The 25440-nt window shown below is 54.0% G+C and overlaps 10 protein-coding genes across 10 annotated transcripts; 3 read left to right on the plus strand and 7 right to left on the minus strand.

Annotated features, from left to right (window-relative positions):
* Nucleotides 1–406: 406 nt before the first annotated feature.
* On the plus strand, nucleotides 407–2449 carry AB675_4497 (putative transporter; the record flags this gene model as incomplete). The annotated part of the gene is made up of 6 exons (XM_018144637.1): nucleotides 407–611; nucleotides 662–856; nucleotides 947–1028; nucleotides 1194–1498; nucleotides 1559–1713; nucleotides 1820–2449. 6 exons carry the CDS (start codon nucleotides 407–409, stop codon nucleotides 2447–2449), a joined length of 1572 nt encoding a protein of 523 aa, XP_017999009.1.
* Nucleotides 2450–3436: 987 nt separating this feature from the next.
* Nucleotides 3437–5216, minus strand: AB675_4498 (uncharacterized protein; the record flags this gene model as incomplete). The annotated part of the gene is made up of 5 exons (XM_018144638.1): nucleotides 3437–4089; nucleotides 4200–4234; nucleotides 4309–4431; nucleotides 4559–4805; nucleotides 4856–5216. The coding sequence occupies 5 exons, from the start codon at nucleotides 5214–5216 to the stop codon at nucleotides 3437–3439; spliced, it is 1419 nt and encodes a 472-aa protein (XP_017998936.1).
* Nucleotides 5217–7330: 2114 nt separating this feature from the next.
* On the plus strand, nucleotides 7331–7876 carry AB675_4499 (uncharacterized protein; the record flags this gene model as incomplete). Its single annotated transcript, XM_018144639.1, has 1 exon — nucleotides 7331–7876. One exon carries the CDS (start codon nucleotides 7331–7333, stop codon nucleotides 7874–7876), a length of 546 nt encoding a protein of 181 aa, XP_017998972.1.
* Nucleotides 7877–8144: 268 nt separating this feature from the next.
* Nucleotides 8145–8897, minus strand: AB675_4500 (uncharacterized protein; the record flags this gene model as incomplete). Its single annotated transcript, XM_018144642.1, has 1 exon — nucleotides 8145–8897. The coding sequence occupies one exon, from the start codon at nucleotides 8895–8897 to the stop codon at nucleotides 8145–8147; it is 753 nt and encodes a 250-aa protein (XP_017998914.1).
* A 1282-nt stretch (nucleotides 8898–10179) lies between these two features.
* AB675_4501 (Protein STE50) lies at nucleotides 10180–12010 on the minus strand (the record flags this gene model as incomplete). Its single annotated transcript, XM_018144643.1, has 3 exons — nucleotides 10180–11483; nucleotides 11535–11696; nucleotides 11746–12010. 3 exons carry the CDS (start codon nucleotides 12008–12010, stop codon nucleotides 10180–10182), a joined length of 1731 nt encoding a protein of 576 aa, XP_017999096.1.
* Nucleotides 12011–12786: 776 nt separating this feature from the next.
* AB675_4502 (uncharacterized protein) lies at nucleotides 12787–15394 on the minus strand (the record flags this gene model as incomplete). Its single annotated transcript, XM_018144644.1, has 2 exons — nucleotides 12787–15183; nucleotides 15233–15394. The coding sequence occupies 2 exons, from the start codon at nucleotides 15392–15394 to the stop codon at nucleotides 12787–12789; spliced, it is 2559 nt and encodes an 852-aa protein (XP_017998986.1).
* A 451-nt stretch (nucleotides 15395–15845) lies between these two features.
* AB675_4503 (Histone acetyltransferase ESA1) lies at nucleotides 15846–17637 on the minus strand (the record flags this gene model as incomplete). Its single annotated transcript, XM_018144645.1, has 5 exons — nucleotides 15846–16123; nucleotides 16153–16746; nucleotides 16770–17388; nucleotides 17480–17507; nucleotides 17558–17637. The coding sequence occupies 5 exons, from the start codon at nucleotides 17635–17637 to the stop codon at nucleotides 15846–15848; spliced, it is 1599 nt and encodes a 532-aa protein (XP_017999167.1).
* A 470-nt stretch (nucleotides 17638–18107) lies between these two features.
* AB675_4504 (Sorting nexin mvp1) lies at nucleotides 18108–20306 on the minus strand (the record flags this gene model as incomplete). The annotated part of the gene is made up of 3 exons (XM_018144646.1): nucleotides 18108–18911; nucleotides 18966–19783; nucleotides 19835–20306. 3 exons carry the CDS (start codon nucleotides 20304–20306, stop codon nucleotides 18108–18110), a joined length of 2094 nt encoding a protein of 697 aa, XP_017999061.1.
* A 377-nt stretch (nucleotides 20307–20683) lies between these two features.
* On the minus strand, nucleotides 20684–21979 carry AB675_4505 (uncharacterized protein; the record flags this gene model as incomplete). The annotated part of the gene is made up of 1 exon (XM_018144647.1): nucleotides 20684–21979. The coding sequence occupies one exon, from the start codon at nucleotides 21977–21979 to the stop codon at nucleotides 20684–20686; it is 1296 nt and encodes a 431-aa protein (XP_017998949.1).
* A 315-nt stretch (nucleotides 21980–22294) lies between these two features.
* AB675_4506 (Pre-mRNA-splicing factor cef1) lies at nucleotides 22295–24543 on the plus strand (the record flags this gene model as incomplete). The annotated part of the gene is made up of 2 exons (XM_018144648.1): nucleotides 22295–24003; nucleotides 24060–24543. The coding sequence occupies 2 exons, from the start codon at nucleotides 22295–22297 to the stop codon at nucleotides 24541–24543; spliced, it is 2193 nt and encodes a 730-aa protein (XP_017999097.1).
* Nucleotides 24544–25440: the final 897 nt, after the last annotated feature.

A 25440-nucleotide genomic window follows, 5' to 3' on the forward strand; every position in this document is an offset into this window, starting at 1 on the left:
TTCAATAGGCCGTCAGGCTATACATCCACGCGATAACGCTCCTCAGATGGTCCACTACGGCACATGGTCTCCGCCTCGAAGGTAACTTTCCTCAAGTCTAGTCAGGTCTGGGCTGTCCCAAGTACAGAACTCACCTAAAAAGCCCGACAATGAACCTCCAACCAGCCGGAAGTTGTCCGTACCATCGTATTGGGGATACGTAAGCCGCTCGCTGCTTGAGGTATCTAGACTATGAACGAAAGTATCCCGTGATGGACACGCATTGCGAAGGGCTCCACAGGCCCTGTCAAGTATTTCAGGGTGGCATCTGTCCTTCGCTCGTCGTCTGTCCTTCCCACGAGAAGCTGCTTCCTCTATCCCCATAAGGAGCCCGTGTCTGTGACGCAGCATCATTGCGACCAGCAACATGTCTGAAGAGCGCGCAAACCCGGTCGAGGTCGTCATGGCCCAGCCAGAGAAAGTCATCGCCGACCACGATCTGATGGGCGAGAAACTCCATGCCACTCACTCCGAGGCCGTGCACTTTGGTGAACTCTCTCAAGAAGAGAAGCACCTCGAGAAGAAGTTGAAAAGGAAGATCGACTCCTTGATCATGCCACTGGTCATGCTGGGTACATTTATAATGCAATGGTTGTTTTCACACGACGCTGACAACATACAGTCTATCTACTCAATTACATCGACCGTAACAACTACGCTGCCGCTCGTCTGCAGGGTCTGGAGAAGGATCTCCACTTGAAGGGCGATGACTATCAGATTGGCGTCTCAGTCTTGTTCGTCGGCTACATTCTTGGTCAGGTGCCGTCGAATCTCCTGCTCAACCACGTTGGAAAGCCTAGCTTCTACCTCGGTGGCTGTACGTGTTCCCAACAACCTGAACCGGGCGAGACATTACCCTCCCCAAACTTGGTTCCCCCGCCGATATACGTTCTAACGCTTGCACTAGGGACGATTGCATGGGGCCTTGTCTCCCTCCTCACAAGCCAGGTCAAGAGTGCCACGAGCATCATCGTTTGCCGTTTCGTTCTGTAAGTTGCTCTCCCGAGGTCAAACTTGCGTCCGGAAACGAGCGTTGCATTGAACACCGCCCGAGCAAATGTCTCGGGTTGACAAAGAAGCTGCTCTGACTAGCCTCACAATCCTACCTTCCGGCCTATGCCCTTTTCCCGACGCAAGGCTAATCAGTTTTGCAGCGGCTTGTGCGAGAGCCCTTTCTTCGCCGGAGTCCTCTTCTACTTGAGCAGGTGGTATACCAAAGGAGAGATCAATTTTCGCATGTCCCTTTTCTTCTCGGCAAGTATGATATCTGGCGCCTTCGGGTCCCTAATCGCTGCCGGCATCCTCTCAGGCCTGAACGGAAGGGACGGCCTTGCAGCTTGGCAATGGTTGTACATCATTGAGGGATCGGTCACGATTGCCGTTGGGATACTTATCTGCTGCATCCTGCCCGACTTCCCCCATACCTGGAGAATGCTCTCACCTGAGCTCAAAGATATTGGTACGTCTTATGCTGCAAGTTCTCTTCAGGAGACACCACATACTGACAAGCAACTTTTAGCTCAACGCCGACTCGCCATCGATGCCGCTGAGGCTGACCTCGACGAAGGAGGCGCCCAAGGCCAGCTCAAAGGTCTCAAGATGGCCCTTACTGATCCGAAAGTCTACCTCCTCGCCTTAGCGTACTTCTGCCAAACTGGCGCAGCTGGCTTCCAGGTAAGTCATCATAAGGATTGCAACAAACACCTTGGCGATATGACCCTTCCTAGGGGATCATCCTCTTGTCCCTGTTACCGTGGCTCTTACTAATCCTTATCTCCAGTTCTTCTTCCCAACCCTCACGGCCTTGCTCGGCTACTCACACATCATCTCCCTCCTCCTGGTCGCACCTCCCTACATCTTCATCACCTTCTACTCTTACATCCACGGGCTTGCCTCAGACCGATACAAGAAGCGTTTCTGGTTCTTTGTCTACCCTATTCCCATCACCATCGCTGGCTGGATCATCTTCATGTGCACCAAAGACTTTGGCGCCCGCTACTTCTCCTTCTTCCTGATGGTCTTCATCTTCTGTCAGAACGGCACTATTTACGCCTGGATCGCTGGCGCCATCCCTCGCCCACCCGCAAAGCGCGCCGCAGCATTCGCCTTCATCAACGCCATCGGGAACTCCTCCTCGATCTGGACGCCGTACACCTACCGCACCCAGGACGCGCCTTACTACCGGCTTGCGCTGGGCGTCTGCATCGCGCTGCAGACCGTCGGATTCCTGGCGGCGCTGACGCTCAAGTTCATGCTGGAGAAGGAGAACAAAAAGCTTGATCACTTGGAGCAGGAGGATGCAGTGCTCACGGGGACGGATGTACAGAGGCTGCAGCGAACGGCCGAGGTCGAAGGTGTTGATCTTGCGGAGGCGAGACGCTTTCAGAAGAGCTACCGCTATGTCATCTAATTGCAGGAAGGGACGGGGGTTGCTCGAGGCTGAGAGGTGTCCTGACCTGGACATGGATGGTTGTGGGCATGCCTCATCGAATGCATGCTGCATTCGTTCCTTTTCGTAGGACAGCTGCAAGATAAGACGCCACTTTCGGCTGAATAGGTGGAAATACCAGGCTGTGTAGAGATAGAATACTGATAAGGTACACATTGATGTGAGACTGACGCCCCTCGAACGTTTGGATGCCTTTTCGGTGCATTCCGGAATCGCTCACAGGCCGTCGTTAAAGAAATGCCTACATGGAATGTAGTTCCGCTGATCCTTCGACTTGACCGACGTTTGACGCGTCTGCGACGGTCATTTTACGATCACGCAAGCGGAGTTGGAAACTCGTTGAAGCGCAAGCTGTCGTAGGAAAGAGGCATGAGCGACGCTATTTGCGAGGAAAGTTGGAAGATGATATGAGCGAGAAGTGAATTTGTGACGAGTGCTACTTAAGTACTTCAAGCGACCGGGTTCATAAGTGCTTGTCCCCTACTCACCACCTCTTTCTCCATCGAGTCCCCGGCCTCACAATCCTTGAAGAGTAAGGCATCAAATGTACACACATAGTTGAGTAATGTTGACTGTCTTGCCGCCCAGTAAGTTGAGTATTGTCGACTGTCATGCCGCTGGTGCTGACAAGCCACTAAGCGGTTCGACTCGCACCAATAAGTGCCGGTCCAATATTGTACAAAGCGGTGCAACATTTGCTAAAAGCTGAAGACTGGTGACAGATTTCGTTGTTTCGTTGACATTAGTTAAGGCGGTATGGATGTTGACTGTCTCGCCACTGGCACCGACCAGCCACTGACCGTTGCATCTTCCGCCCGTAGCTGCTGGTCGAATGCTATATAAAGCCGTTGAAGCATTGTAGAAAGCTGGAGGTTCGTGATGGGGTTTGTTGATTCGTTGACATTGACTGAGCGGCATAGATGTTGATGCTCTGTTGGGCCGGACTTGCTACCATTCTGCGTCGATCCTTTTTCGAGGAGTAGGCGAATCCGTGTCTGCGATAGAGCCCAAGATGCGTGATGTTCTGACACGTACCGCGCCTGCCTCAAAATCGAAGCACTCAATGTCCTCATCTGCCTCGCAGTACGGGAACACTCTCTGATCGCTGAGACGACAGTACTTTCGCTCGTAGGAATTTGCAATGTCGGGACCAACCAAGTTGTTCTGCTGACAAACATGATCGGCACGGTACCGCAGGTCTGAACTTTTCGTATGGGTCCAGCGGCTGGAGAAATATCCTAAGGTGTCTCGTCGGGAGCGGTCTCGAGGTTGTGCACTTGCTTGGCGTTTCCACGGTTTCGACTCTTTCTGCTCCTCCGTCATGAAGTCCCAGGGCCTGAGAAGCTTTGGGTCCGGATTATCGTCGAGTTCCACCAGATATTTGGCGTCCAAGGGGGATTTCTCCCGAGTTTGTTGAAAGAGGGGCTCCTGCAAGCTTACGGGGAACTGCAAGTCCCACCGGTCAGTCTTACGGTCCCAAATATAACCACGCTCGTGTGTCTCTGTGGTTGCCCACCTCCACTTGCTGGCACTGAAAAGGGAGTCAGGATCATCCCATGTTGGCAGCTTGTCTCCACTTGCGTTTGGGAACGTTAACGGAGCTGCCGTTACAGTTAGCACAAATTTAGCGGAACGAGTTGGGATATGATCTGTAGCGACATGGTAATGCAAAGCCGACTGGTCGGTCCAGACCGTACAATGTCACATATACCTTGTGGTGCTGCGGAGGGGATAGTCTGACTGACTCTGGGCATTAAGTCGCGACTTACTGGATTTTTGTCAGCAGAGTGCAAGAATTCATTGAAGTACTTCGAACATACCGTTCGAATACTAGGGCTTTAGTATCGTGCCCATTTCCCCAATACCTGTACATGCGTGGCTCCGAATTGCAAAGCGTCTTGATATCCTTGTTGTAGGCTTCAATAGTGGTGTTATCTTTTAGACTGCTCATATTAGCGATCAATTTTAACAAATTTGAGCATCAGAGTGGTCCCTGGCGCTAGGATTCCCTGAAGGAATGCTTGGACACGGGACAAAGCTTGAGCACCTAGGCACTCTTCAAACACTTACTCTCCTGAAAATGACGGTAGATGAATCTGCACCTTGTTGGGAAACCTCAAATCTAGAAAATCGCCGCCCATCCAGAAACAATGTGGAGGAACCGGGAGAGCCTTCTTTCCCACGTACACTTTGGTCTGGGGCCAGTAAGTGTCCCAACCACACTGATGCATAATGTCGCCGGTTATATAATACTCTGGGCCGTCAGGATCAGGAGGCTTCACGGCGATAAGACTGATACAGATAGGATCTTTGGTGTCTGCGCACGTTAGGCATAGTACATGACGGTAACAGTCAAGGGTGGCGTACATGCGAAGAGAGAAATGTACTCCGGCGGCCGAGTCGAAGGCCCATGCTCTTCATCACCGGACCAGTTTGGCAGGTTGTACTCGTAGAACTCGCCATCCTTGATCATCTTTCCCTTTTGGCGTTCAGCAGGTTTATAGCCGTACATGTCGTAGACTTCGACGTCAGGTGCGTAGCCGCCGGTTGTATTCCCAGCTCCGGCGGCATCCCCCTGGACGCCTGCGAGAACAAAGACCTGCGTCTTATAGCTGGGTTCGCCGTTTCTTTTCCAGAGTGAACCAGGATGCACGAACATCATCATTACACTAATCGATTGGTTGATAATGGAGCCAACTATGATGCTACCCCAATCGATTTGCCCCATGGCGAAAGGGGCTGAACCGCAGACGATGAAGAGAAGCCATACAATGCGACAGCTATGTAGCGCCATCTGAGGACTATCAGGCTGATCAGATAGATAGATATGTGAAATCAGAAGACTGCCGCCCAAGGACACCCGTGGTTCAGCAAGAGCCTCAGTACTTGTTGGCCACGGGGGCGGACAGCGAAGTCGTGGACTCCAGGTTGAAGGACCGAGCGCTCGTTGTATCACAAGTTGAGAAAACGAGGGGGTGTCCAGCTCCTGCGCAACCTGACAATGGAAAGACAGCTGCTGAGCAGATTGAACCAAATTGGCAGCTTCGCCACACGAGCAGGAGTTTTGATGTGGAATCCTAAGTCGTGTCCACAGCAGAGAAGGACCTGGCTCAACGGATGATTGTGCTCTTTAGTACTGGCAACCAGAATTTGCTGGGGATGTTGCTTCCTTGTTGACAGATCGCATCGTGGTCGCCAGTAAAGATGCGATTGAAGTTCGTATGATTGAGTGGTCTGAGGGAACGTTAGAAGAGAAGATCTCTCGGACACCTGAACTCCTACTATATTCCTACCTGTTTGCCATTTCTTTGTTCTCAACGGACCTTACTTCTGCCTCATTCTCTCCTTCCTCCGCGAACAGAGAACTTTAGAGTTCTCAGCCCCAAGCATGTCTGCTCTAATCCAGCGAGTGACAGCACGAGTGATAGTCGATGTGGGATCAACAGCAATGGCCAGACGAACCTATCGAGTGCTGGCGCGTAGCTATTCGCGCCTGGAAACGCGTCTCGACCTTCGCTGGGCAGCAAGTCTTTTAGCCGCTTCGAGACGGCTGAATCCTAAAGTCACGTACATGACGCTCACGCGAGCTTTCTAGGCCGGGATGTTTACAGAGTGTCCAGAAATCGTATGAAACGTCCTTGAAATGGGCATTAAGGGTGCCGGACAATATATCAAGTTGCGCCAGTGTCGTTGAGGAGTGCTCGAGGTGTCCACTGTGATGAGGAGACTTTGATTTAGCTGACACTACCGAGCCTTAAGGAGGCACGAAACCGACGCGTGCGTGTTGACACCACCACACAGGAAAGCGTGCTGTATTGATCTGTAGGCAAGGCAACGTTGACCCCATCGACGAAGCGTCTGAGGTGGTGGTTGTGACGAGCAGGAGTCACCGCAGCAACCAGTGTTATTTGTGACGCTGAGAATGGATCCGGCAGGACCGCCCAGGTCGACAGAGAACCTTCACTCCGCCTCCCCGCAAACCCAAACACTATCAACGTTCCGCTGTTCAAGTCGTTCGTTTGAGATGAGCCTCATCTGAGCGGCAAAACATTGGGATCATTGTATCGAGAAACCTAGCCTGAGCAAGGTGGGGCGCTGTAGAAATCCTCATGCCGCACCCGCTTCTCATTCCTATGGCTGGTCTGTGCTTAAGAAGTCATCATGGAGAGGCCCGAAAGGGCAAGCTTCCTTCTCAGTATAAAATCTCTCGTCTGAAGGCTGGAAGACACCGCAGGGCACATGAATGTCGAGAAAGAGTCAGTCCTCAGTCTCGGATTCGTGCCGTGAATACTGGTGATAAGGGTTCTAGTCGTACTACCAATTTCTCGGCTTGATCCCGTCGAACTCTCAGTCGGGGTGAACTACGACATACACATAATTCAAAAGGTCTTGCTGGACTTTCTTCCAGGCATACTCCGCCTGCGGACAAATCCGTGGAGTGAGGTCGGAATCGCCGTGGTTGCTCGATTCCGTTACAGGAACAGGGTCTCCGAATCTCAGGTCGTCCACAGCTGGCAAAGCATTATAGAACCCTCTGTCCGTCGCGAAGGTCGGCGACAGGATGGAGACCCTGTGACTCGGATTCCACCGGGGGGGCTGTCTTCACCTGACTCGCGGTGACAACTTCCCCGCATAAATTCAGTCGCATGCACATGCAGGTACGGCCGACTTTAAGCACTCTCCCACCCAGGAACTTAAGTACACAAACGACATGCTTCGCATTCATCGCGGTGCACTCTGTACTTGTTTTCTCCCGACCTGACATACCATAGCGGTCATCCTCCCAGCCTCAGTCTAATAAAACTGCTCCCTCGGAAGACAACCTACACCACGACCTCAACCATGGCACAACCCTCCCAGCCCAGCGACCACGGCATCTACCTTCCTCACCCCATATCCGAGGACGCACAAGAACTTCCCGGCGAATCGGCCGCGGCACTAGTCAACGCCCTACGCGCCCAAAATGCCATACCCGAACTCTCCAACACCATGGCGGACGGCCTCGCTCGTTCAGGCTGGACCGACCGCGTCCGCGCTCTGGCTCAAGAACTAATGCGGAACGGGACGTGTAATACGATGCCTGAGCTGATGAAAGAGGTCTATCGCCGGGTCGGGGTCAGCCCGGACGCGCCGTATCATTCACAGGGTTCCGCGACTGGGTCATCGAATGGTGTCGCACAGGCAAATGGATCATCTACACCTACTGCAAGTCAGGCAGGCGCGGGCGCCGCGATTCCTGGACAGGGTGCTATTGTTGTCAGCAAGGAATGGACTGGAGGAGAGGGAGGACTTCCGGACGTCCGGCTGCCTCATGGCCCGATAGACGAGGGCATGGCATACGTGAGGGAGAAGATCAAGGACGTTGTCAAGTTCGAAGATGAAACGTAAAAAGGGCACAAATTGTCGAAAGGGCACGAGGAGGATTCCGCGGCATTTCTCTGGAGTTTCATGATGGATGGGCAAAAGCATTCTTAGCTAGGCGGCGAAACGGCTACAGTCGTGCGGTGGCCACGGCCAAATATACCCTAAGCGGGCTTCAGCGTTTTGAAAAAGCCCAATGTACCTCTACCACTCGTACGTCAAATCTTCGACAAGTTCGGCAACCCTCAGGACAGTCATCCCCCCAAGGCCCCTCTCGCACTCCCAGCCAACCCCATCAAATCGCCTCCCCAGCACAACGCCTCACAATCACACCCAACTCCTCCGTCCGACTCACAAACGGCGTATGACTCGCCCCCTCCAACGTCACCGCCTCCATCCCCCCCTTCGCCCCCTCCTTCTCCGCCACCGCCTTCCGCGCCCCCTCCACCATTCCCCACTGCGCCCCCACTGGAATCGCCTTATCCTCGTCACACACCACATACGTACACTTCACATCCTCATACACCGCATACGTATTCTTGCTCGCAAACGCCTTATAGCTATGCGGCTTCAGACTTCCCACCAACTCCGCCAGCGTCTCCTTATCATGAATATCGTTATAGAAAATCTCCTCGTTTTGCATCGCGTTGACTGTAAGACCATCGTCGGAAACGTCGAACCAGGGGAGGGGCTTGTTCTGGAGAGCGTCCATGAGGCTGACGCCCACGGGCAGCGCGAAAGAACAGCAGAAGATGAAATGGGAGACGGCGCCGTCGGGGAGGCCCTTGCAGGCGGAAGCGCCGGGGAGGCCGCCGTAGGAATGCGTTAGGACAACAACGCTGGGGCCGTGCTTGAGGATGGCTTCGCGGATTAGGGAGACGTCTTGGTCGTAGTTGGGGAGTGGGTCTGGGGCGCCGACGGTGGCCAGCGGGAGCGGCACGACTGGGTAGCCGTTGGATTCGAGGTATTTGGTGAGGGGGGCGAAGGCGGTGGGTGGGTGCCAGGCGCCGGGGACGAGGAGGATTGCTGGTTTCTCGGTTGTGGACATGGTGGAGCGGATGTCAAAGACGCGGACCTTTGATCTATAGAAGATATAGTTCCTTTGAGATGGTCACCTGGGTATACTTTTGTAGCCGTAACGTTTAGAGGTGTGGTGCTTGGACCGGTCTGGTGGTCCTTCGATCAAGCTTGCTGCTGGCTACGGCGTGTACCAATCGGTAATGAGCAGAGCTGGCTGGCTGGTGGACGGTGCTTTATCTGCTGGGATCAAAGGTGTTTCGCGGCGTCGTGAAAAGGTTCTTGAGCAGATGGGAGTATGAAAGAGGAGCCTCAATCACTCCGTCGTGGGGATCTACAGTATAGTCGCTCTTCTTCTCGAGCTTCAGTACCTTTGAGGATCGTGTTCGATGGACGGGCACCGTCTTTATGGACTTCGAGTCCGAATGCGACACTTTGTACTGGATGCACAGGCCTACCTAGGTACCTCGCCAATGACCAAGACCAGCCTCAGTATAAGTAGTGTATACCTGTCTCACTGTATACCATAGCCTTAGGAGGGGTGCGTGATCCGATAAGCGTCTTCTGGACCTATGCCTTCGAGCCCCTTACTCGCCTAAGTCGAGTCGTCACGAAAGCATGAGTTGACCTCGCAAGACCCCTCATTTGGCGAGCCTGGGCAGCAACAGAGTTTCGGTACCTACCTCGTCGTCAGATAGGAGTCCGAATCTGTGTAGCTGAACATCATCATGGCTCGAGTCAGCACGGACGGACACTGCTTGGTGATCGTTGATAAGAAGCTGTGAATAGCACAGACTATGACGACCTGGATTAGAGGACCTTCCCTGGTGGATAGGGTGCGTGGACCAGGAAGCGACCGCGAGATCCTTACAGACAGTGATTGTTGCGCATCGTTGGCGGAAGTCGTGCTTAACGTCGCGTATGCACGTCACAAGCACATGACAGCGACCACGTAAGATTGTTCATAAGTAATCAGTAGTGGAAGAATTTGAGAAGTTGTACGTGAAGTGAGAATCGCACCTAAGCATCCCAGTTCGCTCCGCTTTCCAGGCGACCGAATTGCCTTATGCTCGTTTACTGCAGCTCGATTGAGCCTCTACTCCAGAGCGCATAAGCGCTGTGTATTTCTTCGGAAGATGAGCGCTCAAAAGCCTGGCTCAACTGAAGTAAAGACATATGCTCCATTCCAACGTAAAATGACGAATCGCTAAAATCGAAGAGAAACGACCACCACTCCTATATCAGACATGATAAGGACATGCCACCATGCCAGAAACCCGAGTGGCTGAAGCGCCTCTGTTCTGTAGAGGGCTTCATATAACACCACCAGGCGGATCTCTCGTACCCAACCCCATAGTCCTCACACTCGCCGCACTACTTGCGAGCCCCGTCCCCATACCACCGATCCCACCTCCGCTAGCAGGCGGTAATCGCCCACCACTGTCCGGACCCCTCCCCACAGCACTCTTCTCCCTTTCCAGCCCAGCACTACTCGACCCTGCCCCAACCGCACCACCAACCGCAGGTATCCCTGCCGTCGCACTACTTGCCGTCAACGGATTTCCCAACTTTCTTAACATAAACATCGGCTTCTTCCCCTCCCGATCCAGCTCCTTAAACAGCGCCAACGGCTTCTCCTCCAGCCCCACCGACCTTTCCTGGTCGCCATACACAATATACAGCGCGTACTGCCGCCAGTCGGCATGAATGTTATATTTGTGCAGTGCCGCGGGCAGGACTTTCCAGCACGGGTCCTCGAGGGTCACTTTGAAAGACTTGAAGATTTCGATTTGCGGCGCTTCCGAACTTGACCCGGAAGGTGCTGTAGTGGTGGATGACGACCTTTCCACTGCTGTTGTGGCAGTAGACATGGTGGAGTTGGTGCTTGATTGGGCGCCTGGCGGGGCGGAGGCGGTTTGGTCGCGCGAGGGCGGGAGGCCGAGGTCGCCTCCTTTGTAGCCGGGAGTGGCTTTGCCGCCGCTGTTGGCGGATTTGGCGGAAGAAGGAGGTTCGTAGGTCGGTGTAGTGTACGAGTCGTTGTTGGAGTACTCGCGGTCTCGGTATGAGCGGGGTGCAAGGGGTTGGTAGGGCATGGGTGATGTGGGCGAAGGGACCAGACCTGGCGAGGGCTGTGCGTAGTCCCTGCCGCCGGACATACCCGCTGTGAGTTGGTTCGAGGCGGCGGTTGCGGCGGCGGATGGGTTGAGGCCGCTGGACTCTTTTTCATGGATGGTGTTGGGGAGGTGGGTTGGCGAGTGGCCTTTGGGCGTCGAGCCCACGAGGCCTAGTTTCTTAGAGAAGGTCCTGGTCAGACTTGATTTGAGCTCTGGCTGTGAGGATGATGTTGTTGGAGGTGAGAGCTCTGGCGGATGAATGATGTCGGGGCTGGCGGCTGATTGCTGTATTGAGGGGGCGTAAGGTAGAGGATCTGAGCGCTCTTTGGCTTGTTTGAATAAAGGTAGCATTTCTTGTCGTAACTTTCGGTAGTCATCAGCGAGTCGTGTGAGTTGGGCTTCTGTTTGCGCTATTCGTTCGTCGCGGAGTTTTATTATCGACCGTGCTATGCGGGCAATGTCTTCTTTGGTGGCCATCTCGAAACGAGGGTTCTGCTCCGCTGCTGTTGATGGGTCAGTACTGGATCGTCGACCGGGAGTGGCGCTCGACTCACATAACGGCACATAGTCGTCGGCCTCGACAGGAATATCCTGTTCCACCTTAACTTCGTATACTTGCTTGAGAATGGTCAGGCGGTGGCCGACGCTCGTAATGCCCATCTCTTTCAGTTCATCGTGTTTCAATGCTATAAGCGCTTCTCCGACAATGCCATGTTCTGTCTCTTGGTCAGCATTGCCCTAAAATCGGTCTACCTTCCAACGAACCTATGAAGGCATCGCAGTACTGCCGCAGATTCAACGACGCCACGAACTGGGCGCACTCGTCCGGCGTCCATTCTGTTATTATAGTCCTGGGCAGGCCGCGGTCGTCGCCCGGTGTGTCAAATGTCGTAGGCGTATGCTCGCTGGATGAATGCCCGGAGGAGCCCTCTGAATCGGTTTGAAGCGCAGTAGGCGAGGTCATGACACTCCTTTCATACTCGTCGTCAGCGTCCGAGTCGGCATACCCGGTGCCATTCGGGAAAGCCATGATGGTGGAGGACGGGGTATGTATATTTTGCGGCTGGCGAGGCCGACACGGTGACCGTGCGCCGATGCTGATGTTGTGGACTCTATGCTCGCTTGTATCGAGATTGTGCCTCCCGCATCGATGAACAGCTCGAGGAATGTAGTGGAGGTTTCAGGTGGGGAGCCCTGGAGGAGGCTGAGACGTGACGCTGCAGGGATCGCTTGCGGGTGGGTGACGGTACGCACGAGGCGTTCAGGAGTTGACTGGTGTATGTGTGTTTCGAATGGGTTGCGGTGTGCTACAGAGGAATGTCTGTGAGAACGTATGCTCCTCGGGACTGTGTCGTTGCTTATGACCTTTGCTACGTAGTGAGTGTCTGCCCAACTTGAATGCCATCCGAGCAGGGGGCCACTTCGACTCGCGTCTCCAACATCCGCTCAAAGAAAACACGCTAAGCCATTTTCAATGTCTCTAGTACTGGCACTATGGACTATGGCTTAACCAGATAAGTAGGCGAGATGAACCATCCGGACGTGCGTCTCGAACCGTCGTCTCGAGTAGCATCGCTGCCGCTGTAACTTGCGAGGTAGGGAGGAAGGTCATCTTACAAACGTGGCTAAGGATTCCACGTTCAGGTTTCATTCGAAGCCGGTTGACGAATCTATAGAGGCTCCCCCAGGTGTAGGGGATGGCATGAAGTCACGTCTCGAGGCCGGCCTCGCGGACAGAGTGGCCCAACAGAGATATCGACAGCATTCTGACCATCAGACATCATCTCTCGGTCAAGGCCAGCATATCTACAAAACCAACCGCTCAAAGCTATATGGCCCCTTCTGCCGATGCTGCAACATGAGAATCTCCCGCTGACTTCGCTCCCTCAGCTGCCCTCCTCCCTTGCGCACTCGGGTCGGCTTGATGGCGTCCTCGACCCGCAGACTTAATGGCAAGGCACTGGGCATACCATTGATATCCTCATCTTCCGTTCTCTGTGCATACAGAGTCACAATCTCTCCCCTTCGCCGCGAGTTCTCGGACTTGTCTGTGATCGCCTTGCGCTCCGATGTTGCCATCTCTTGAGACTCTGCATAGCGGAGCGTCTCTCGGAGAATGCCCTGCAAGTCTGCTGACTCTTCGATGTACCGGGTAGCGAGCGTCATCTCGGACAATAGGTCGGGAATGATGCTCTCCAGATCGTCCTCTTCATCACCGCCGATCAGATCTAGGGGGCCACAAGCATCAATACAGCCAGAGAGTATCTTTACCGCGGATGGTAGGGAGACGAACAATGGCTCGGGCGAAGCGGCCGAGTCCGGAGCCGTGAACCCTGTGTAACCGGCTTTGAACAATTGCTGTCTCAACAGCTGGACCAGACTGAAGATGTCTGTCTTTGTGAAGCAAGTCTTGAGATTTGAAGAAATCATTGACTGTCGCAAACTCCCGAAGCGCTCGATCGATGCGATCACAGCCGCTTCCAAGGTCGCTAGCACTGGTGTCGTGCCACTGCGATTGCCTTCGAGTTGCTGCTGCTCGATCTCCATATCTTCAGCAGGCGCGGCAGTTATGAGACCCGTTTGGTCCGCATCCGACCTTTCGTCCAGTACTCGTCGCAACAGATAGCGGAGGATGTAGGCTCTCTCCACGGCGTCGGGTGTCTCCACGTACCTTGCATAGGTCTCTACCATTCCCAGGGAAGGATCAGCTTCGGATAAAGCATCAATGATGGCGGTATATGCAACATCCCGGATGCTTTTCTGATGTTCCCTAAACACACGTTGCAATGTCGACAGTCGGAACGATGCCTGCGCACTTAGTATTCGCAAGAGGCGCTGCGGAACGAATCGTAAACTCAAAGAAGGCAGATCTCCAGCGACGCCAGGTGGGTGGTACTCGAAAATCCGGTCCAGCACAAAATGGAGGACTTCGCGTGGTAGAAGTGCTGACGCCTGTATCCCCGAGGGTGTCTCAAGATTGAAGCTTCGTATCACAATATCTTCGAAGTCGGAAACCTTCTTATCCTTTATCAAGCCATCCAGATTCTTCTCCCAACCCACGGGCAGAGGTACTGACGGCGGTGCACCTCCAACAGTGGCTTCAATAACAGTAAGCTGGTTGGAGCCGCTATCCGCTTTTGTAGATCCTCGTCCAATATTTTGCGCTAGTGTAGATGTCGGAAGATGATGCTGTTTGCCCTGACTGGTGGTGATGTCTACTGCGAGCAATCGCTGCGCATCGCGCGCTAGAACCCGACCAATGCCAGCCGAGTAGCAGATGAGCTCTACCTTTCTGGCAGCAACAGAGCCATCAGCCCTTCGCTTCGCTGACGTGGCCACACTGCTTTGAAGCGCGGAATAGTTGACATCGACTAGACGAAGCGAATCAGGGTACACAGCTAGTACATGCGATCGAGATAGGGGTATGGTGTCCGAGGAGTCATCTAGAATGCGTTTCGCGTTCGAGATCGGACGAGGGGAGGCTGTCTGCAAGTCGAACCGTAGAAAGCCAGAAGAAAGTCGGATGTCGAGCGATGTTTCTCTGCTGCTGAATTTGACGGCGAGTACGACCGAGTCCCGAGCGTCCAGGGAGGGAGAGATTCTGCTCAAGTTGTGCTCGAATAATTGCTGGACATCGAGTTTGCCCTGCAACTGCCCCTTCCGACCAAGGTGTATTGTCCAGGCGCAATATGTCACATTCTTGGACAGTGTAGATGCATCCGGTGATTCGCTCAGGGTGATGAGAATCGCAGTGTCGCTTTCTATACTGCTCAGCAGGTCGGACCTCGCGCTGAGTATCGTCTTTTGAGCATGTTTTGCACTGACCACGCTAGCGGCCATGATCTCCATTGGTTCCGAGGGCTGCAACTTCACTTCTCCCGTCGCAACAGTCCGAAGGTCATCCGACAATGTTGTCACGGTGCCATCGTGCTGCACGACTATGATAGTCGTTGAGGCGTCCGACTTCTGAATGTCAAGGTGCGCGACCGGACTGGCTGAGGACTCAAGCCCCACTGATACAGGCTTTCCGACGTCCTTGTCTTTTGCGATGACCATATGTAGGGTGGGTCGTGTGCCTTCGGTCACATAGCATGTTTGACGGTGCACAACGCCGGCGCTTTTCCATCGCAACGAACATGGTGGGCCGACGAATTGAGTGGTAGGTGGGACGACATGCGAAAAGACAACTTGTCCAGTTTGAGCCTATAGATTGTATCAGAACACATCCCAGACCTTGTCCTATGGCACTCACCTCGTAGATATTGACGCAGTTCCCATCCACAGCAGCGCAGACCTCATATCGTTTTCTCTTCACACCGCTGCGCCAACCCCAGACACTGCCGAATTTGATGTCGGTCGGCCCCTGCGGATTTCTGGGCAGCGTTGCCAGTATCTTCGGTTCTGCTACCTCCATCCCATCGCTGTGCCTGTATACGTGTCGAGCAGTACCGAGAGACTGACTTCGTCGAATGAATGCTTCGCGGGAACTTTCACAAAATTTTTGGAGTCATTTGGGGTAGAAGAACTATGCAGTGAGCCAGTAGACTCCGCCGTAGCACTGCCTGTCTACCGGCAGTCATCCGGCGCTGCAGAGAGATGTCTGGTGTCGAGACATGGATATCGACACAAGAGAAATTTCATCGGTCGCGATTTCCATTGGTAAAGTAGAAAAATGCAAGCAACTAACGTGATTGTCTTCCGATATATCCATTCATAGTTTCCGCTCCATAGCAATGTGCCAAGCCATGCTGTCTCGTTCAGCCCCAGACGCCATCGCTGTAATCGCATCATGTAAATCGTCCCTCTGATGAAACAAAGGCAGCCCTGGTCTCCGCCTACGGAACCGGCCCGCTATCTCTGTCCATCTACCAGTTCCACGTCCTCGAACTCGCCGTGAAAACAGGCGGCTTCCACATCAACTTGCTCGCGTCAATCCACCTCTTATTCCTCTCCCCTCTCGCCTTCTCCTTTTCCCTTCTCTTCTCCTGCCACTCCAACAACTCCTCTCGCATGACAATAATCCAGCTCCCCTTGTTGTACCGCAACAGCTTTAGCACCTCTAGCTGCTCGTGCACGTCCTTCTCCGTCATTGCCGTCAGACTCGCGATCTCGGCGATCGAGGTCGAATGCGGGCCCGCGGGGCCTTGGGAGGTTAGGGTGTTGAGCCTAAACGGGCGGAGAAGGCATCTTCGGAGGCGGGCGTGTGCGTTGCGGACCCGGGTGGGGGCAAGCGGGATGGGTCGGAGAGCAGGGCAATGAGGGTTTCCTTCCAGTATTGGCGGTACCCGAGGAGACCAAGGTCGGAGAGCGGTTTTTCTGGGGAGCCGAGTTTGCCTTCGCGTTTCGAGAGTTCGTAGCTGAAAGCGATAAGCAGGCGGCCGAGACCTTGTCGTTGGTATTGTGGAAGAGTGAGGATGCAGGCGACGTTGTAGCCCTCGGCTGATTCCTTCTCTTTGCTGAAGTAGCCGATGAGGTGGCAACCGTGGGCGTCGCGGGTGACCATGCAGTAGAAGAGGAAGGGATCGACGTCGTAGTAAAGGGTTTTGTGATCGAGGAAGAGCTTGCTGAGAAGGCACAAGTTCCGGCACCATGTGCGCTGGCGCCGGCCGTCAACCTCGAAGAAGGAGATGAAGTCGTCGCGGTATATCTCGTTTCCGGGCGGGTGCCTGAGTTCGCATTTTGAGCGGTGGCGTTCGAAGGATTTCTTGGAGGAGAAGTACGATAGGCAGAATTCGTCAATGTAGACCAGGTCGACGTCGGAGAACTCTTGTGGGTAAGGTGAGAAGTACCAATCTCGATGATGTGTTTGCCCATTTGTATCTTTTCGAGGTTGCGGACTAAATGTAGTTGGGCATGGTTCTGCACCATCGAGCCGCCAGTCCGGAGTTTCTCGATCTCCTCTTCCGGTTCTAGGATTTGGGGCTCTTTCTCGGTCTTCTTGGTCACTTCGATGTCGGGCATGTCCACATCGCCAGTGTCTTCTTGACTGAGCTCGGGCAATGGCGTGCCCGCACTGCCGATCACGGGGTCGAGCTCAGGCGTGAGTCCATCCTCGTTATTCTCTTTGCCCCCGGCTTTCGACGGGGCAGGTCGTTTCCTGTCATTGCCAGCTTTGGCACCAAGTAGATCAGGTGTCACGGTCCCAGCACGGGACTCTGAGCGTGGCCGACCACTCTTGTTGAGGATTGCGGCTGCTGCTTTTGACGGGGGCACCTTCGTGGTGACTGTCGTTTTCTTCTTTTCGGGCTTTTCAGGTGCCGGCCATTCCACTTGCTGGTCCAGGTCGATTCGGTCGGCGTTGACCCATTCGTCGAGACGTTTGTTGAACTCGACATAGTGGACATAGAAGGTCATGGCACCATTTCTTTGTTTAATTGATAGAATTTCTGCTTTTCGAGGCTCGCCATTCTGTCGCAGTATGTTAGTCTTGGCACTTGTCGCGGAGAGACGTCTTCACTCCGTTTGAGTCAAGTGGAATATTGAAATGGAAAACACTCACTTTTTCCACCATTGCTCTGGTGCCAATGCTGAGGTCACGCGTTAGCGATTCGGTAAAGTCATCTCCATCTCAACGTACCGTAAAGTGTTTAAAGTCGCATAGCCTTTTTCTGGCTCTGGTGTGCCGTTGGCCTCGGTCCCATCATGACCGCCCGCCATATCTGTCGCACGGATAATTCTGACGATATGGCAAGATCTGATAAATTTTCGATTACTTTTGATGGAAAGGTTGATGGACGAAGTTCTGTCGATGAAAGATGCGATGGTCGCGCTTTGCAAGAACAAAGGCACAATCAGGCACAATTGGGGTTGAATTAAGGTTGACACTCCACCTAAAGATTTTGTCCGATGGGCGCTGCATTAGGTGCCAAACTTCGTCACTTGAGCCAGAGCCATTGATCGCTATCCACAATAATAGAGCTATACAGTCACTCTCCACTTGCAAGCCGTCCCTTGAGTTCACTCAATGTGGCGGAACGACAACATCATTGAGAAAGCCTCGTGTCGACGCCCGGCGCCGACAATGGCTCGTTGCCACCATTTACCATTCGGACACGATAACACCATTGCAACCGGATGCTGGCTAGATGTGCATGGGTATACATCGCACTAAAGACAACGACCACGACCTACTCTCCCGTAGGCATAGACTCGACAGAGTCAACAAGCTGGCGCCAATTGCTGGCCTGCAATTCGGCGTACTTTGTTCTCTCCTGCGCAAATTCTTGATGAAACCTGGAAATACCGTGAATGGTCGTCTGGAAGGTGATGATCTCGTCGCGTACACACTCTTGGATGAAAACGCCACGAGCATGCTGAGCCACTATGCTTTCCTTGTCAGAAATGATACTGCTCTCGACCTTCTCAACCTCGCCGGGCTTGACGGCTCCGCGCGGTTTCGATCGCAGTTGCTGCAATTTGGCCGTTGATGCATCGATGCGCTTCTCAAGTTGAGGAATGGTGTCGCGCGCGTAGCGGTCGCGTCTGTCGAACATGTCGCGCATAGAGACCATGGAGTCGCGAATGGTCTTCAGGTCTTCTAGAATGTTGTGTTCCCACGCCTTAGCTTCGTCCTCCAATACTGTTTGGCTGGCTGAGAAGTGTTTGGAAGAGGCGCCAATACCATCGTTGAGCAGGGGCACGTCGTTGTTGTCAATGGCATAAGTGTCGGCGCTGCTCTCGGTGAGGCTTTGAAGAGCTTGACTGAACTTGTAGCTGTCTGCAGCCAGACCTTCGTTACGTTTCGCAAGCCTCTCGAGTAGGACGCAAAGATTGATGTAGATCTCAGCAGACCTCCTGACTCCCGATCTGACTTGCTCGAAGAGATCGGGAAGGGTAGAAGGCAAGCTGTCTTCCAACGTTGGTGGGAGAGATTTGCCGGTGAATTCCTCCTGTACAGATATCGTGGCCTGTTTGCGCCACACGGCGAGTTCCTGGTGCTATGTCAGTGGTCAGTCCTGGCAGACTTGAATGAGAATAAGACTCACTGTTGGTACTTCCATGAAAGTGCGCACAAGCGTTTCTTGACTGAGAACAGGATGCTCCACGAGCTGATTTGCAAAGCGCACAAGACCCTTGCGGCGCTTTTCAAGGAAGCCTGAGACGTCTCCGGCGAGATGCGTTCCATTAACCTGGACGCGCTTCGGAGGTAATAGCGGTAGTCGTCGGAAAGGATATCGCTTTTGCAGGCAGTCTAGCAACCAGACGAAGTCGCTGTATCGCCTGACGACGCTGGTCCCACGCCGCACAGTCTTTACCTCGTAGTTGTGGTGCTGGAACAGGAACATGCCTTCTTTCTCTGGCAGCAGTGTGACTTGGACCGCTTCTCCCGTCGACTTAGGAAGTACCACACTTCCTGACTGTGCCGGACGAGGCCGTTGTGGCGCACCGTCATCATCACCCGTGTCGCCAAAGCCACCACCCAGAGTAGGTTGCTCGGAAAAGCCACCAGATGTGCCATTGTAGCTGTCCCATCCGTTGTTGATATTGGGTCGGGCATTTGGTGGAGATTCTCCAGCTAGATCATCGCCCGCATTTGTGGTGAAGCTGCTCGTGGTTCGTTCCATGTCGTTCGATCTGGTGTTTGCTGGACTCGTGCCACCGTTAGGTGTGGTATGGGCAGCAGTGGATGGCGGCGGCAATTTTTTGTTCGATGGACTTGCCCAGGGGTCGTCACCGAACGACTCTTTTCTTTGAGCGGCCTGCTTGTTCGGCGCTGGCTTCGGGATTTCCGTCGCTGCGGCCTTCTGCTGTCGAGTCGCGGACTGTAGCTGCTGAATGTATGGTATCTTCGGTTGCGGAAGGCCTACAAGCTGGCGATCAGTACATGAACACTCGAGCTTGACGGTCAACTTACGCCTGCGTCTCTCGTCCACGCCGTCTAAGCTGATCTCTTCGCCTTCTTGTGCAAGCCCGATAAGAGCTAAAACGACGTTGAATTCGTTCCTTTGGAATGCCTCGCTTCTGGTACCTCCAGGCGCGATGAGGCCAAATATGCGCTCAGTGTCGCTAGTACTGAGATTACTCGACCGAACGATCTTATCAACGGTCAGGAAGGAAATGCCACTCCGATTGCTCTCGTGCTCTAGAGTGGTATCGTACGCATCAACGTAGGACTCAGGAACTTCGGTCGCGGGCAGCAAGCTCTTCAGTAGGTTTTGACGTGCAATTTTCTTTGGGGTTGGCATAGACCAAGGAGAAGCATTGTTATCGTCGTCGTTGAAGAGGGAAGAACTCGAGGCAGCAGCAGGCTCGCTGCCAAAGATGGAGTTGGAGTTGGCTGGGGCAGACTCGGCTGGCGAGGCGTCACCAAACAGTCCGCCAGACATTGCTGCAGTCCGTGCGAGGGCAAGGCTAAGAGATGCAGCAGCGAATTATGCTTGGTCGCCCTCAGGTAGACAAGGCGCACTAAACGGCAGCTACGTTACAGTCGAGAGAGACGAGTTGGAGTGTTAACAGCGTTCACATGCATACGCCATCAATCGGCAGCGGAAGAAGCACTCCGCTCCAAAGCATCCTGCTTAGTCCCCGCCAAGAGCATCAAGGTAGAGAAGTCTGAAGTATTTCAACCACGTCTCCTTCTTACAAGAGTCCTTTGCGATTGCTTATGATTCATCGAGCTGTCAGGGAAATGAGACGCGTGGTCAGATAATGGGACGGGTTGTCAGATAATTTGACGCATGTATGGACCGCTACCAACCTCACATTATACCGGAATTTCGAAGTTCTTGTCGAAGTTCTTGTACGACCACTTCTCGGTGTACTTGATCTGCTTCTTCTTCTGCTGTTTCGCCAGCGCCCGACTGTCCAGCTTGCCGTTGATCAGCAGATTCCTGAACCTATCTCTCGTCAGATTGCCCTCAGGTTTGAGCCGCCGAAGCGATTCCTGTAGCTCATCCGGAAGAACAAACTCTAGGTTCTGCTCTGGAATGTTCATCGTGCCCCTCTTCCTCCTCCGCAGCTTGCTGCCATTATCGTACCGCCCATTCTCACTTTCGTCAGACTCCACTGCTGCTACTTCGCGGTCGTCTTGAGCCTCAATCATGGCCATGACGGCAGCTTCAGCCTGCTTCTGCTTCTTGCTTGAAGCCGCTTCATGCTTGGCCTGCTGCTCGATAGCTTTGCGGCGCTTGATCTTGTTCCTCTGCTGGGGCGTCTTACGCTCGGGTCGCTTGCGCTTGAGTGTGGTCTCGTCTTCCGTCTCGAAGCCTTCCCATGCGCTCTCATAGTCGGTCTCATTCTCTCGGTCAGCCTCAGCCGCGCTGGCCTCGATCCGTGCTTGTCTCTCCTCTTCTTGCCTCGCCCTTTCGAGACGTTGACGTTCCACTTCGACCTCCCGTTCACCCTCTGTCTTGTAGCGATCAGCCCAGGCATCGAACAGCGGATTGTAGCTGGCTTCTGCTTCAGGCTGTGCGACGGGCCGGACGGGTTTGCCAGAGGCCGTCAAGGGTACTGCCGGTTGTTGTATTGTGGCAGGTGCCACCTTGGGTCGAATATCTGGGATGTACTCGTCCTTGTATACAGTCGCGACCGCACTCGGCGTCTCTGACCACAGATCAAAGCCAGTACTATCGGCCTCGCCAAGGTGTTCTGGAATAAGAGACTGCGCGTCGAGCCCTTGCTTCAAGCGCTGTAGGTCTTTCCGGCTGACCCAGTCCTTCTTCTGACGTTTCGAAGAAGGCTCAACGAGGCCATCTGTTACTCTAGAAGAACGCTTGCGGCCATCTACTGGAGCCACTGCCGATCGCTGGGCCAGGATCTCGTCAACTTTCAGCGTTTTCGACAATTTGTGCTTCTTCCTGATGTCGTCGGACCCAGCCGTATCGAACACGAAAAGCTCATCTGAGGGCTTCTCTGACACTGGGCCGCCCTGCCGAATATCCTCTCGTAGATTCTCGAGACCTTCTTCTATCTCCGTAGTGTCGACATGTTTGCGCCATGCTTTCTTGCCCTTTCGCGAGGTCTGCTTCGGTTGGGCCGGCTGTCCGGTGGCGGTCGGCATGCTGCTCGAAAGTGCTAAGCAGCGATTTAGGTGAACCAGAGGTGTGCTCTGCGATGTCAAGAACGAACGTGAAATGCGGGCAACTTTTCAAATTTTTGCCAAGGCCCTCCGCAAAAGTTCCTGCGCTAGCCGTCACGTCTTGACTTCTTTCCATACATCTCATGTCCCTACAAATCGCGCGTGCTAGTGTCGATCTGAGCGACGGGATTCAGGCTCGCAAGATTGTCGCTCGATGAGAAGTCTTCCGGATCGGGATTACAGTCTCATCCAGTGGCTGCGCGACTGACCTGAGGCCTACATTCATTCCCGCCCAAGATGCCGGTGGTCAAGGGTGGCGTGTGGACGAACATCGAGGACGAGATTCTCAAGGCAGCGGTCTCGAAGTACGGTCTCTCACAATGGGCGCGTGTGAGTTCGCTGCTCGCCCGAAAGACCGCGAAGCAGTGCAAGGCAAGATGGACTCAATGGCTGGACCCAGGAATCAAGAAGACAGAGTGGTCAAAGGAGGAGGACGAGAAGCTGCTGCATCTAGCGAAGCTCATGCCTACGCAATGGCAGACTATTGGACCCATCGTCGGACGGACTGCAACACAGTGCCTCGAGCGCTACCAGCGGCTACTCGACGATGCAGAAGCGGCGGAGAACGATGAGCTTGGGCTAGGAGGACCTGATGGTGGGGAGACGGCGGCACCTACAGGCGACGACGTGCGCAAGTTACGACCAGGCGAAACAGACCCGGATCCCGAATCGAAGCCTGCCAGACCGGACACAATCGATCTGGACGAAGACGAGAAGGAAATGCTAAGTGAAGCACGTGCACGCTTAGCAAACACGCAAGGAAAGAAAGCAAAGCGAAAGGCTCGAGAGCGACAGCTGGAAGAGTCGAGGAGGCTGGCCGTACTGCAGAAGAGGCGAGAGCTCAAGAATGCAGGTATCAATATCAAGATCACGACCAGGAAGAAGGGTCAAATGGATTACAATGCGGATATTCCTTTCGAGAAAGCTCCTGCCGCTGGATTCCATGACACGCTGGAGGAAGAGGCCACGAACGAGCGGGAGCGTGAGTCTTTCGATCCGCGAAAGCAACAGTTGGCTCGGAAACGTCAAGGCGATCAGGATGAGGACAAAGATCCCAAAAGGCAGAAGCAGGATAAAGACAAAGCTGCGGCAGCCGTAGCAGCGAGGGCTGGTCAGATGCAACAGATGCGGGAAGCCGATCGAAGGAATTCTCGCAAAGTTCTGAGCCTGCCAGCGCCTCAGGTCAACGAAGAGCAGCTCGAGGATATAGTGAAGATGGGCATGAGCGGTGACAGAGCTGTGATGGCCGCAGGAGAGGATGCGACCGACACTCAGCGGCTGACTGGCGGCTACGCCAACACGCTAGGTCAGACACCACTACGCACACCTCGGGCGGCTCCCCAAGATGATCATATCGCGAACGAGATTCGGAATATCAGAGCACTTACAAACACACAATCATCGCTGCTGGGAGGCGACAACACACCTTTGGCAGAGGGTCAAGCGTCTACCGGATTCGATGGGATTGCTCCTCGGCGAGATCAAATGGTCACACCCAACCCCATGGCCACGCCTATGAGGAACGGTGTGAATGGTGTTGGCGCGACACCGCTACGTCTAGGTACGCCACGGGACAACTACGCGCTAAATGCTAGTGAGCAGGTCACGAAAGCATCGCTGCGAGCCAAGTTGGCATCTCTCCCCAAGCCTAAAGCTGTGTCTTGGGAGCTGGAGGAGTTGCCAGACGAGAAGGCAGAAAACCACGAGCCTGTCATCACGGAGGAGGATCAGGAGGAGATTGACCGACGGACGCGAGAAGCCCAAGAGAAGCTACGACTCGAGCAGTTCAAACGGGAATCGTCTGTCTTCCAGAAAGCACTTCCTCGGCCAAAAAGTGTCAACTTTACTGCTTTGTCGAAAGCAGCGCTCTCACATGCCGATCCCATCGAGGCCCAGATTGCCTCCGAGGCAGCTCTGCTGATGGCTAACGATGCGTACAAGCACGGGTCCGGGGCGAAAACGAGCATGAAGCGCCGCCAGCTCTGCCGAAACTTCCAGACAGCCTTCTTGATGCCGCTCGAGCAGCAATTGCTAAAGAGGTTGCCTCAGATCCTGCACGAGAAGCCGCTCACAAGCAGAGCATGGAAGCGTACTTCGCCGACCTCGACGCCAACACCGACATGCCTCACGCCTTACCACCCTCGGCTCCAGCATCGGCCTATCACACTCCCTTCGCTGCCACGAACACCGCAATCCATGCGCTTGCGGAGCAAGACTCCAAAACAGAGGCTCTCCTCAAGAAGCTGCATGGTGGATACATGGCCCGACAGAAGATGTTGAGGAAGAGCATCGTAGAGCGGTTCGACGAAATCCGAACGAAGCGAACCGAGCTAGAGTGCTTCAGGAATTTGAAGTTAGGAGAGGACGCAGCGCTGGGTAGGCGATTGGAAGGTTTGAGGGAGGAGGTAGGCGTTGTCATGAGAAGGGAAAGAGAGGCGCAGGAGGAGTTCCGACAGCTTAAGGAAGGCGCTGTGAATGGGTCATGAGGGAAGTGGTAGCTGTCATCTGTATAGGTGCAAATGGGCAACTGCCAGGGCTTAAGTTGAGGTTCTTGGCCCACACACGACTCTCGATCTAGAAGGACGACAGCATTGGCATCTGCTTTGAGAGAAAGCTCTAACGAGGGGATTGTGGCTGCACCAAGGCCTTCAAAACCCGTAATTTGCAGGACAGTGGAGGGGCTGAGTCAGTGAAATACGAACTCACCACCAACACGAACTTTCCCGCACAAAGGTTACGCAAGGACAATTACTTCGCCCCCAGCTTCGTTCTGCCCCGGATGCGCTCTTGGAAGATGTCGTGCAAGTCAGCCTCGTCGTACTAACCGCACCATGGACAGCTCAATTTCTCTCAACTCCGTCCCGACCTCTTCGAAGGGACTATCGCCGTGCCGCTTTCTGTACCAACATCATCCTTACGATCGGACTGGAATGGAATGCGTTCTCGTCCAACGATTCCCCAACCGGGCAGTCGCGACAGCAATACAGTGGTCGTCGTTCTTTGCAGCATCGACCTTCATGAACCTTGTCACCCAAGATGGTCCCGCCGATTTCGATATCTACGCAAAGCTGCACCCAGGCCAACATGCCGCTCGCTTCGTGCCTGCAGGACTCGCTCGGGCTTTTGTGGCATTCGCGGCGATCGTTAGAAGTATTCTAGGGACATGTCCATACCATCGCCTGCCGCATGCTTCGAAGACTGTTCCTACCGTACGAATGCTATTTGCTTGGGTGGTAGTCGACACTCGGTGGCGTGGCAATAACAGCTATCAGCATGATACTTATAACGGCAACCCAGATCAGTTTCGACAAGGGAGCGCGCTATGATGAGCCAGACGAGGAGAGCGCAGTGCCTTCTGCCATCAAACAGACTACTGCGACAAT

The sequence above is a fragment of the Cyphellophora attinorum genome (genome assembly GCF_001299255.1).
Source record: "Cyphellophora attinorum strain CBS 131958 chromosome Unknown Contig16, whole genome shotgun sequence".
Classification (NCBI taxonomy): domain Eukaryota; kingdom Fungi; phylum Ascomycota; class Eurotiomycetes; order Chaetothyriales; family Cyphellophoraceae; genus Cyphellophora; species Cyphellophora attinorum.